At 42.4% G+C, this 12576-nt stretch overlaps 1 protein-coding gene across 2 annotated transcripts; it reads left to right on the top strand.

Annotated features, from left to right (window-relative positions):
- Positions 1-99: 99 nt before the first annotated feature.
- Positions 100-8740, top strand: rassf2a (Ras association domain family member 2a). Of its 2 annotated transcripts, none has more exons than XM_049763783.2 (11): positions 100-415; positions 2859-2932; positions 3127-3202; positions 3287-3438; positions 3711-3826; positions 3902-4044; positions 4137-4290; positions 4468-4589; positions 4677-4774; positions 4946-6695; positions 7723-8740. In XM_049763783.2, the coding sequence occupies exons 2-10, from the start codon at positions 2880-2882 to the stop codon at positions 5013-5015; spliced, it is 984 nt and encodes a 327-aa protein (XP_049619740.1). In that variant the 5' UTR covers positions 100-415; positions 2859-2879; the 3' UTR covers positions 5016-6695; positions 7723-8740. The 2 variants fall into 2 exon arrangements, with proteins under 2 accessions (XP_049619740.1, XP_049619741.1); XM_049763784.2 differs by lacking the exon at positions 100-415 and adding an exon at positions 507-655.
- Positions 8741-12576: the final 3836 nt, after the last annotated feature.

Below are 12576 nucleotides of genomic sequence, written 5' to 3'. Positions count from 1 at the left end.
CATTCATCTCAAGGAACCAGCGCTTGGTTTGTAAACCACGTGCTCCTTCCATAAAACAACAAAGGTGTGTGTGTGGAGGGTTCACTATTTGGCAGCTCGTCTCCTCCATTGTTCCTCGAGGCTTTCATTCAAGTGTGACCAAGTCTGGTGCACAATAGACTCATTGGGGGGGCCCGCGCGTTGATTGGCTGCCAGGGAGGCGCGAGCGAGTTCCGCCGCCCTCCACGACAGATGCAATCGCTCTGTCCAAGTCTGAGCACCACAACGCGGGCAGACCGAAAAAAAGAAGGCGATCGTGGGCGGACAAACCGAGGAGGGAGCTTCCTTCGGTTCCACCGGCAACTCGCACGAAAACGCATGTGAAAGGAACGAAGCGAATCTTTTGACGCAGCCGACAACGTCGTCGTAGTTTGTGGTAAGATGCTCTTTAATGTCATCACTGCGGCATCCATTGTGTGCGTTGAATTCTTTAAACGTGTTTTTTTTTTTTTTACCCTTACCATTTCATGTTTTAAATCATACGATGCAACAACTCGTTAAAGGGATGCTATCGTAGTGCAATCGTCATTAAGTGTGGGCTGCGTCTAAAGCTTGGTGCGAGATCAAGGCTGACTGGTTATGTAATAATAAGCAGTAAGGTTACAACTCCTCATACGTAAGTTTAAAAAAAATACTGTAAATTTGACCTAAAAATGTTCATGTTTATTATATATGTCGTTGATGCTTACTAGATGATTTTGAACCACCAAATGAAGTGAGTAAAGAGAATTACAAACCAACGTCTCGAGAACAGGGATGTCAATTATTTAGCCAGCCCCTCTTGCACTTTGATGACATTTTCTCAGCCCCCCTCCCTCATATATGATGATACCCCTTGATAAGTTGCCGAGCAACACAATCGGGTTTGCAGAGCTATGATAGTAGGGATTGTATAGACTTGGAGAACCTAGATGAATTTCTATGCACTTATTCACAAGGCATGAGAGGCATCGTGGTTCAGTGGTATGCAATATAAGTTCAACGACATTGTGGCGCTGAGTTTCAAGTAGATTTGTGCTGCTGTGCTAGAATCTTTTTTTCATGACCTAATCTCTTTTTCAGTCATGCCTGCCAAGCTTTAAATGGCCCCTGCCATGTCTAATGAGAAGCAGAAGGAACTATATTTTTGGTTCAATGTTTCTGGGTTGCTATGACACTAATGACAATAGAGGCGATCTGTAGAGTTGGCAGGGTTAAAGGGGTCGGTAGGAGGGTTTTAAAAGCTATTCATCTCACTAAAAAGGATCCTTAGTAGTTAAAAAAAAGAAAGAAAGAAAAACAAGCAGGCATGTGTGTTTGTCGTTTTGAAACCAGGGTGGAGGGGAGTTGGAGGTTGTTTGTAGTCATGGGTTTTAATTACACGGAATGAGTTGAGCTCTTTCACTATTACACAAAACGAGAATGTTTGGATGAGTTTGGCAAAAAGTATGAATCATATCTGCTTGTAGACAGGCTTCTGCTGAGGAGCAGTGGGTGATGTCGAAAAGCGGTAAAGTGTGCAGGAACCGACTGGCTGATGCCGTAATGAGCCACGAGGGAATTCACTCTCCAGAACTGTCCATTCAAACCTCTGATTTACCATCTCATGTCTCACGGAAGGGAGACTTAGTCGAAGCAAACAATCGGAAATGTTTAACCTCTTCGCTATTTAGTGACGGCAATCTGAAAGAAAGCTTGCATTAAGCACATACTTGACTTGTCAAGATGGCCTCGAGGTTAAAAAGCAGCCATCTTGAGCTGATCCTGTTGTTGAGATCACATGAAGTATATCACTGTCTCAGTCCACAACCGCCCTTGGTCGCAGCTGCTCTATTCAAGTCACCTCCATTTTGTAGCTTGACGCCACCCGTTGAGGTGTGACATACCAAGACCTGAAATATTGATAGCCCCCAGATGATTGCTTTTTAATATTTAATCCAATTCCGAGAACTGATTGACAGGTTTAGATTATGTAGTATCTGTGTGTGTGTGGATAATCTGTGGGTGTGGGTGCTAATTCATCAGCGTTGGATTGAGGAAGTCTTGCCCCCGTGTCAGCTTCCTGTGTGACTGGGCCAGCAAAGGAGGAAGTGATACAGCGGAAAGGGAGCACTTCCTTTATACGCTCTCGATTCCCTCTGACTGCTTGCTTTTGCTCTCTTGAGACAAGACTCACAAACACATACACACCTTCACAACCACAATGCACTGAAGAGACGATTTCAGAGAAGGGACCCAAAATAGCGCCAGTACTAATTTCCATTTCAAAAGAAAAATCATGGTGCGCTCAGAATATTGCTTGTTAACACATGGCTGTTTTTTTCTAGATCCATCGGTGGTGTTCACATCACAGAAGCGGGCTCACTTTGCGCTTTTGGTTGACAGGGAAACATCAGGCTTGTGAGGGAATGAAAACCTTGTGATTTAGTCTCGACACCATATGGAGGATTCATCTGCTGCATCTCATGACAGCTGTTCAAACTATTCCCCTTTTTGACCTGTGCTGTGGAAAAAACATTTTGAAACATACTCGTGCCAGCTTTCCACTAAACTGCAGAATTTTAAGCTTATATGTCTTTAATTCTTCATCTGCTGGCTGCATGTGTCTTTGTGAGAGCAGCTGCAAGAAGAATTCGTCTTAGCTAGTTGCACATGTGTCCCTGCACCTGTTTAGCTTCTTTTTCTATGCTGGCTCGAACACACAGAAAATGCGGAGAAGGAAGTGACATGTTGAAATGAGCAGTGGAAGTCCAAGTTGCCAATCAATAAATCTTGTCTTTTGCTTCTTTTGTGCTCTTTGTCTGCTAATGATGGAGCACCTCTTTTGTTTGTGTCATCAGCTCCTCTCATGCAGCGTGACCATGGATGGCACTCACAATGGGGTTCAGGTCGGAGAGAACAAGTTCATCAGCAAGTAAGCCACTCATTTATGATGACAAAGGCTGGATTTACTGCATCTTAAAAGTGGCCAATTTTGATCCATATTTGAGAAGATTCCAACCCTGAAAGTTTCCAATTCCACACAAGGTTCCTCTTTATGTTGCCTAAATCCAGCCAAAGCTGCTCAAGCGAGGTGCTGAGCTGAGATATGACCTTCTCTGTCTCCAGGGCAACGCTCCTCTCGCATTTGAAAACATACAACCTCTACTATGAAGGACAGAATTTACAGCTCAGGCACAGAGAGGTCTGTATTGTCAGACATTTTACATTCGTGGCCCGACAGTCCTTCGATCCGGTGGTGAGCAATTGATTGATTTCCCCCTAACAGGAAGAGGGGGAGCTGATTGTGGAGGGCCTGCTGAACATCTTTTGGGGCCTGCGGCGACCAATCAGGCTGCAGATGCAGGACGACCACGAGCGCATCCGTCCCCCTCCCTCCTCTACGTCCTGGCACTCGGGTTGCATTCTGGACAGTCAAGGGTGAGAAGTGCACGCTGATCAGGTTACGAATCAATGACCGGAAATGTTCACGTTGAAGGTCAACGCTGCCAAAATACCTCCATATTTGCTCCAGCTGTACACTGAATGAATCATTGGTTACAATAAATATGCAGTCGAACAAAATTGTTAAAGGTAAAATATTGCGTTTGAATCATAAAATAACTATCATTGTTTATAATTTGAATCATTGACAAGTCATTTAAGAAAATGAATGAGAAATGTATAAAGAGTCATTTGCGACTTCCTTACAGCTCCCCAAACAACGCAGACGGTGAACAAAAGCCACCCGAGACTCCGCCCACTGTGGAGGTGACGCCGCCTGCCAACCAATCGGAAGACAACGGTGTGATGGAGGAGCATGCTGAAGGTGAATGTCCTCATCAGCAGTCTGATGAAGAAACAACTGTGATGTGATTGCCTCTCTCTCCCATCGACCCAACAGAGGACAGTGAGAGCTCAGCTCAGCTCCTCAGAACCAAGAGCGACGCCGGGGTTCTAAGGCGCATCCACCGACGCTCCCCCAGCGACCAGAGGAAGATCCGACGCCATCGCTTCTCCATCAATGGACACTTCTACAACCACAAGGTGAGGAAGGCACAGTGATGGTTAATTTCTTGGCTTTGTGTTAAAACTCACCTCAAGATTCAAGACTCACATGTTTGTCGTGTCGTATTCAGACAGCCGTATTCACGCCTGCTTTCGGCTCGGTGACCAACGTTCGCATCAACAGCTGCATGACGACGCCTCAGGTGTTGAGAGTACTCCTCAACAAGTTTAAGATTGAAAACAGCCCAGACGACTTTGCGCTCTACCTCGCGCATGCTAGCGGAGGTGAGTCGTAAGCACTCTCACTATACACGCATTAGCCTCTTCTTTTTTCGATACACTTATGCCTCTCATAAAATTTACCAACATCCATTTCTATAGCACTTGTCGGCTGACTTTGAGTGATGTTGTTCAGTAAAAATGCACAATGTTTAATAAGTGTGCGTGCGTGTGTTTTTTCAGAGCGAGTGAAGCTGAAGCGCAGTGACTTCCCTTTGGTTTGGAGAGTCATGCAGGGTCCGTGTGAGCAGGTGTGCAAACTGTTCCTCATGGAGGAAGACCTGGGAGAAGAAGTAACATATGATGTAAGCATCTCTACACACACACACCACCGACAAGCCTGGCTTCTTTTCAGCTCACTCATGTGTGCGTGATCTCCTCCACTCCACTAGGTGGCGCAGTATATCAAGTTTGAGATGCCGGTGCTGCAGAGCTTTATCACCAAGCTGAAGGAGGAGGAGGATAGAGAGGTGCAGAAGCTAAGAAGAAGGTATGAGAGGTTGTTTCCATTTACAGTTTTATAAAAGAAGGTATTTTTTGTCACTATATCAAAAAAAAGGAACATGTTAACATTTTGCACTTGTCAAAATATCCAGTGTGGAGAATTACGTAACATTTTATACACCGATTTTCTTTGATCATTACTGTTTGACTTGTGCAGGTACAACGTCTTGCGTTGTATCATCGAAAAGCAGCTCGGCTGTCTTCCGGAAGGCCCCGCATGTATGTGAACACCAGCTGCCACCAGCATCACGTCAAACGTGTCGGACGACTCCAAGCTTCGAACGCACAAGACACGAAGCGAGGACGCCGTCTCGATGTCTGTGCTTTGGATGACGGAGACAGAAGGTTACACTGGCCAGTCATCCGTTTTCTATTGTCCTCGTTCGGGTCACAAGTAAGCTGGAGACTGTACCTGCCAGCTGACTTTGGGTCACACCCTGGACTGTTACACGAGACACCTTTTGACAAACAAACATTGACTTTCAATTGAGAGGCCTTAATGACCCTGCCTGACCTCTCAACTGCGACCAAGACTTTTTAGCCACTCAGCCATTGTGCTCTCCGCATTGATTGTCTCATGTTAAAAGTTCATTTAAAGCACAAGCATCAGGTCATGCTTTTAGTCAAGTGCCTGCGGAAAAACCTCACCAAGCACAAACAAATAACTTTTTCCCTCAAAAGTAAAAATTAGACAGCGAGAACAAAGGCCAAAAGCCTCCTTTTGTGTCCACGATGCACTGGGATCCTTTTTGTCCCCTACTACGAGTGGTCAAGTGGTTCACCCTCAACTCACAGGTACGTCTACAAATCAGCATTGGTCACAGACAACACGCACATCCCACGTAAAGGATATGAATGTCATGTTGATATTTTGAAAGCACAGCAAAAAGACTTTAAGCCCGGTGCACAACTCAAGACTGCTTGTGTGCGACATCCACACAACTTACACGCCGCGCTCGAGTGGAAGTAGGTCAGTGAGAGTGTCGAGCGGCACACAGACGAGCGACGTCATGTTGTGTCGTCTGGCACCGAATTAATATCGGCTCACCTCGGCAATGCTGTTAAGAGGCGTCCGCTGCACCCACTGTTACTCACATAGGATGTCTTTTAGTGATTTTGTCGTTTTCTTTATGAGCCGTCGTGTACTGTGTAGTACTTCATCTTTGTATGTCATTCTGAGAATGTGCATGCTTTTGTTTTTCGACTTCTTTTGACTGCTTTTTTTTTGTATGACTTCTTCAGAAGTTATGAAATAATGTGAAGAACTCATGAAAATGAAGGGCTGCTGGTGTTGAATAATGATTGTAATTTAATTAAAATGAAATTGGAGAAAGATAACACAAACGTGGGTGGTTAAAATATGCTGATACTGTATTTCCGCAAATAGTGGGGTGCGTTATCCATCATCTTTGCATTTTCTGTAGCGCAGTGGTTATGCTATAAGTGTTCATCGAAAGTCAGGCAATAATTTTTTTCCTAAAAAGTATATTTAATGTTGTTATAAGCCATAATATCAAGCATAGTGGGACGGATGAAAGACCAAGCTGCCCTTACATGGCCCACGGGCCGTACTTTGCCCACCCCTCATCGAACATTCCTGAAACTGACAGCAATATCCTCTTAGTCAAGCTCATAAGATGTTTTACTTGCCTTATTGGAGCATTGATTCAAAATTAGATCATCAGGTGTTCCAAGTCTGAAACAGATTACCACTCAGCCAGCCAATGACAGACGTGATGATGATCCCCTCGACGGGATCATCTGAAGGAGAAGTGGCTGACACTGAAACACACTTCATAGACTGCTGCTTGCGCACAGCGACACACGTACACACAATTGGTGCTTTTCAGCTACTGGAGGAGAGAAACACAAGAAGGGTTTTGATTTCTTGACAAAACGCCAAGCAGGTAAGAACACCTTTTAGCATTTGAATAGTGTGGGGAACTGATTTAATTCACTAGTTCAGTTTTTGTTGTAATTTGATGATTAGTCAATGAAATCCCAAATTTATCATCTTGAAAAACTACAATAGCAGAATGATCAAAATTATTTTTCAATTAGGGTTGGTCTTCTGAATGAATCTACTAATATACTACTAAATATTATTGAGAAAATATTTCTAGCCTCTTCTGTTTTGAGATGAGCCTTGGAAAAAATATTAAGATACCACTGCAAAAGTATTTGCCAGCTAGTCCTTGATGTGTTTTTGTCTTTTTTTTTTAATTTAAAAAAAACTTTTTTGTGATTGTGATGAGCAACATGGGCCACAAAGTCATTTTTAATGTTAATGTCCACATATTTGTCCTGTTCAATTTTGCAGCGGTCTCGTCAGTTTTCCCAGAGTGTGTCTATTTTGATTACAACATTTTTAGATGTTGATTGACTACATTTTGGCATATTTTGATGTGCGTCATCGATTCAGATTACATCACATTTGTTTGTGTTGGAAAGTTCTCGCCTTGTTACAAATGACCTACACTAATTGGATTATTACCAGTTTAAATTAGGAACAAGTCTGTGAGTGTGTGAATGATAGAACAACACTCGTCTTCCCACTCTTATCAATAATTTTATATTGTAACAGGCAACATTATTTGCAATACGGACATTGTTACTGTCCACTTGTTGACATCATTATATGTCATAGCACAGGGGCACTGAGCAGAAAGCATTGTTAGGAACTGAGGATTATGAAAGCTTCCATAAAAAGTGCATCTCCATTTAGAAGGATTAAGAGCTCTTCAATAATCAGCATGGTAAAAATAACAAAGCTGTGCTCAGAACATCTTGTGTGTGTGTCTATTTCTGACCTAAGTCAAATTAACTTTCTAAATTAGGGGTCATTAATTTAGTCATTATTATGGATATGATATGCCTGACTGACTACACACTGTATTACACTATTACTTTGTTTTTCAATGTGTGTTGTTCCAGGTAAACCAATCATGTTCCGGCTACAAAAAGTGACCCTGACGGTGACCATGTGTGTGCTGCTCTTAGCCTCTTTGACCCCTAGCTCAGAGGCCCGTCGTGGCGGAGGCTTCAGGGGGGGCTTTGGTGGCCGGAGGCCATCCTATAGACCGGCCCCTCCCAGGAGCAGTGGGCCCAGTGCGGGTAAAGTAGCCGGCGCCGCAGCAGCGGGGGCCATCGGAGGAGCCATGCTGGGCTCCGCCTTGAGCCGCCCCGGTTATGGGTACGGCGGAGGGTATGGAGGGTACGGAGGCTATGGGGGATATGGGGGCTACGGAGGAGGTTACGGCTACCCGCGACACAGTGGTGGCTATGGACCCGGTCCTGCATACGAGCCAGAGGGCTCTGGAGATATGGAGTACTACACCGGAGCGTCCAGTGGGCCCATCTACAACAGCATCATCGTTGTGATCGGCTCTCTGCTCTCTCTTGTCTTCATTATGTGAAGCTGGCACAAAGTTGCACCGACAGCACAAACCTTGGAACTTTTAATGGGCCACGTCTGCACTGAACCACCTCTGAAGACTGGAGGAGCTTGACACAGGAACTAGTCTGCACCAAAGTCTGTTCATATGGTTACAGCAGCAGACAACTCTGCTTTGTACACATATATCCTGTATCTATTCAAATGAAAAGACACACAAAACAGTCCCAATTCTAATATAGTTCAAATTACATGAGCCAGCACTTTTGATTGTGAAGACTCGATCACAGGAATTCTGATCAAGCTCAGTCAATCATAGGGGTCTTATTTGAGCACTTTAATGAAAGTGTTTATATTCAGTAATTGAATTAGATGTGTAGTGATCCTGAGTAGATCTCAGGATCGGAGGAACAAATAAGTTTTGTTCAGCCAATCAGTATAATGCTTGTTCATAATGCATTTTTTATAGCGTAAACATGCTTTTATTTGGCTGACTGTTATGACAATTGTGCTTTACTGTTGTATATTGTTCCACAATTAAAGCCAAATTACAATCAATGAGGTTTGACCATGTATTTGTGTTCTTTTGCATATACTACACATCAACAACAAAAATCATTAATGATTGAAAAAATAATTCATTCGGAAAGATTTCTATTTCCATAGTTATGATTGTAATTTGGGTTTTTAATATAATTCCGTTTTTGGGCAACAGAGGGAGACTGAGATTTGCTATTATCGTTGCCTTGTCCAATCGCGTTATTAATGCTTTCGTGCCGCCAGGGGGCGCTGTGGAAGGCATGGCATCTTCTTACCCGTTCGCCCGCCCTCTTTCAGAAGTGGTTGAAGAACAACTTTTGTCCTGTTTCTAGTACCAAGGTACCAATCTCTGATATTTATTGGGCTACCTATGTTGCACAGGCTATGCTGCACAATTGTCATTATTGATTACAGAACAATAGATTCCTCACATGATCATTATGTCACTTCTCACAACACTCATCACCACAGAATGTTTGGATTCCAATCAGCACATGAAGAAAATTCACAAATAAATAAACACAAAAGAAAGATTAAAACGACCGAGACAGATAACCCTGCCGTGCTATGTTGTGTTTTAAAAAAAATGAAAATCTGTGATATCCTTACAGGAAAGGGAGTTCCATCAAGTCTTTAATGATGACTTTTGGAGCAATCCAAACACGATATCTGCTGGCCATCCAGATGTATTGATACACTTTAGGAAATACTTGGGACTACAGAGGAGCAGATTGGCCACAGAGGATGCTAAACTTCAGACGTGTTTATCTGCGACATGTTTGAACATAGATTCAAAGGCCTGTTATCTAGGGATCTCCTGAGTTCAACCCAAGATCCTAGCTCAGGCATTACCTTTGTACTTAACCAGGAAACCTTTGCACATAAAATGGAGTTAATCGGAACTGTTGTCCTCAACCATTTTGTTTGATTTTGTCAAACATGCTTTAAGAAGATGCAAGATCAATCCGAGTGTTGACAGTCCTGTTATTAGGATCAACAAGAGAGCGTTGGATTCTTATATCTTTTTCTTTTTCTAATACATCTGCATCATTAAACCATTGAGATTTTTCAAAGCAGAGTGTTTAATATTTGAACATTGCTGATCGTGTGTATCCATTGTCCATGATATTTACAAATTTCACCATTGGGGGATTAATGGACAGAATATTTGGATATTCCTCCTATTTTGTACATTTCATGTAAAGAAACAGAACATCCAAATTCTTCTTGTGTCGAATACAATATACTAGATTGAGATGTAAAATTAAAAATAGGAAGAACACCAAATAATTCGGAATGATTTTCCCTAATCTGAAATTGAGCCAAGGTTTCCGCAACGATATAACAATTTGTCTTCCAGCCTCTAGTGTGAACTTCCTGTTGCATCTTGCTTATCTAACTAAACTAGGAGTAATGAACTTCAAGGGTTGCTTTTTTCCAAAGTAACAAGTCAGCCTGGGTGATCCAATATTTATTAAGTAAGCCAAGTTTTGTGATTTATTCAAATAAGTGTATTTTATTTTATTTAAGAATTTCTTTTAAAGCCTTACTATGTCGTTAAAATCTTGCATGGGCATTAAAAAAAGATACATCATAAAAAAGCTTTATAACACACAGTCATGAGCAGGGATCAATCCCTCACAGTGTGCACTATTATGTCAATATGTTGCCATGGTTTCTGTTCACGTCGCCCCTCCCCTCCTGTGTTACCTCAATCAATGTAATCACAGTCACCTACCTCTTGTTACCTGTCTTGTATTTAAGTCCTGTCTGCCCCTCACTCCCCTTTCGGCTCATGCATGTCGTGATGTCTTCATGTTTGATGTCGTTCTTGTTTTTTGTCTTTGTCTGTTCTGTTTCGGTTAGCCAGTCTGTCTGTCGGTCGGTCCGTTAAGTTATATCAGTTTGCCGGTTCTCTTAGTTTGTTGCCTTTATCCTCTCTTCCAACTACCTTTTCCCTTCAATAAACCCTGGTCCAAGTTGCATTTGGTCGCCCTGCTCCATTCTGAGCTTCAAACTAGAGTTAGGGTTTCAAACTAGGGTTTAAAGCTAGGGTTAGGCTTTCAAACTAGGGTTATGGTTTCAAACTGGAGTTTCAAACTAGGGTTAGGGTTTTAAACTAGTTTTAATCATAATTTCAAACCCTAGTTTGAAAGACTAACCCTAGTTTGAAAGACTAACCCTAGTTTAAAGCCTTGACTCGAGTTTAGAACCCTCATTTTAAACCCTACTTCTAAACCCAACTTTGTAATCCTAACCCTTTAAAATCATACTTTGAAACCCAAACTCTAGTTTGAGTTCCTTCTTTGAAACACTTAGCCTATTTTGAAAGCCTACTTTGAAACCATAACACCTGTTTTAAACCCTATTTCTAAACGCCATCTCTATTTTCTCTACACCCCTTGTTTAAAATCCTACTTTGAAACCCTAAAATGGTGTGTAAACTTTTAATATGCACTCTAGATAAACATCAACCTCTGAGGATGACATTCCCCCGCCAGCAGAACTTTTGTGATTGACATTTTTGATGTTATCCCAGGGAGATCCGGATCACCTTTTGGCCAAGCCTTCGCCTACGTGACTCACTCTGGCTTTGCTGGCAAATCCTGTCGGAGCTTGTGTAAGAAGGCTTGGACTAGCACCAGCTTCTGATGCACTTTGTGTCTTCAGACATTCTCCACACCAGCAGTGGCTCCTCAGTCACTTTGCATCCGCACGTCCTCACACGTGTGACGTCTCCGACGGCGACATCTGATAGGGTGTGTGCGGGCAAGCTTGCTTATTTTCTGCAAAATCACTTTAAGATCCATGTTGATCCACGCCAACAACAATTAGTGGTGAGGAGTAGCAAGCGGACGAAACCTGAGCTTGCAAACACATACATGGACATGATGATTAATTGAATGCATCTTTCCAGTTTTTTCACAAAGGAAGTACAAATTCAGGAGTACTTTGACTTGATTAATGTTGTTTATCTTGGACACCAAAGTGAGCCTTCATTCAACCAAATTTTTGGAGTAAATTTCTAATGTGCTGGCTTACCACAACATGCATGCAAAATTCAAAACTTTTATTACAATGGCATCATTTTGCACGCAATTCACTTTGCATTAAATTGACTTTTCCAGTTATCCTATGCCTGATGACTCTCTCACCAAATATTTGATCTTTTTCCACTATAATATTAAGGCAACGCTATTGTTTTAACAAGCGCCTTTATGCTCATCAGGGTTATGAAACCTGTAAACCACGTGTCAAACTCAAGGCCCGGGGGCCAGATACGGCCCACCACATCATTTTATGTGGCCCGCGAAGACAAATTGGGCATCAAATTCGTGAGTCATTACTAGAATTGCAAATTGTCTTCACTTTTAATATCTGTTTTTTTTCATATTTGACCAGTTTTTACTTGTCTGATTTGAAAATGAGTTATTTGTCAGTTTGTTTTGTATATTTTACTGTATATAATGAGGTGCTCATACATTTATTTGGGTTGACAGTTATAATGGCCCTCCGAAAGAAGCTATGACTACAATGCGGCCCGTGAATAAAATGAGTTTGACACCCCTCTGTAAACAATCCTAAACCGCTTGATGACAGCTGACAAACGCATTACTACAAGTTATGGCAGACGACGTGTATCGAAAAGTCCTTACACAATGTTTCTTACTTTCCTACTCATGGATGTTAAAATGATTTATTGTTTCAGCAAGTGGCAACTAAGAGATGCGGTGACATGGTAAAACAACACAGAACGCGCTTCGCAATAAAACTCATCATTTGTCAAGGAATCTCGCAGTGGCAAGCGGTAATACGATAGCACATTACGATGGAAATGCTCCAAACCGGTTTGG

This window comes from Syngnathus scovelli, chromosome 3, assembly GCF_024217435.2.
Source record: "Syngnathus scovelli strain Florida chromosome 3, RoL_Ssco_1.2, whole genome shotgun sequence".
NCBI lineage: Eukaryota > Metazoa > Chordata > Actinopteri > Syngnathiformes > Syngnathidae > Syngnathus > Syngnathus scovelli.
Note: the sequence above shows the minus strand (reverse complement) of the source record. Positions and strands in the feature narration are given on the sequence as shown.

What these genes read in the sequence shown, in the direction of transcription:
- rassf2a (XM_049763783.2), top strand. Translation starts at nt 2,880, where the DNA reads ATGGATGGCACTCACAATGGGGTTCAGGTCGGAGAGAACAAGTTCATC. An exon ending in GAGAACAAGTTCATCAGCAA is followed by an intron (nt 2,933 to 3,126) that starts GTAAGCCACTCA and finishes CTCTGTCTCCAG; the next exon opens with GGCAACGCTCCTCTCGCATT. An exon ending in GATGGAGGAGCATGCTGAAG is followed by an intron (nt 3,827 to 3,901) that starts GTGAATGTCCTC and finishes TCGACCCAACAG; the next exon opens with AGGACAGTGAGAGCTCAGCT.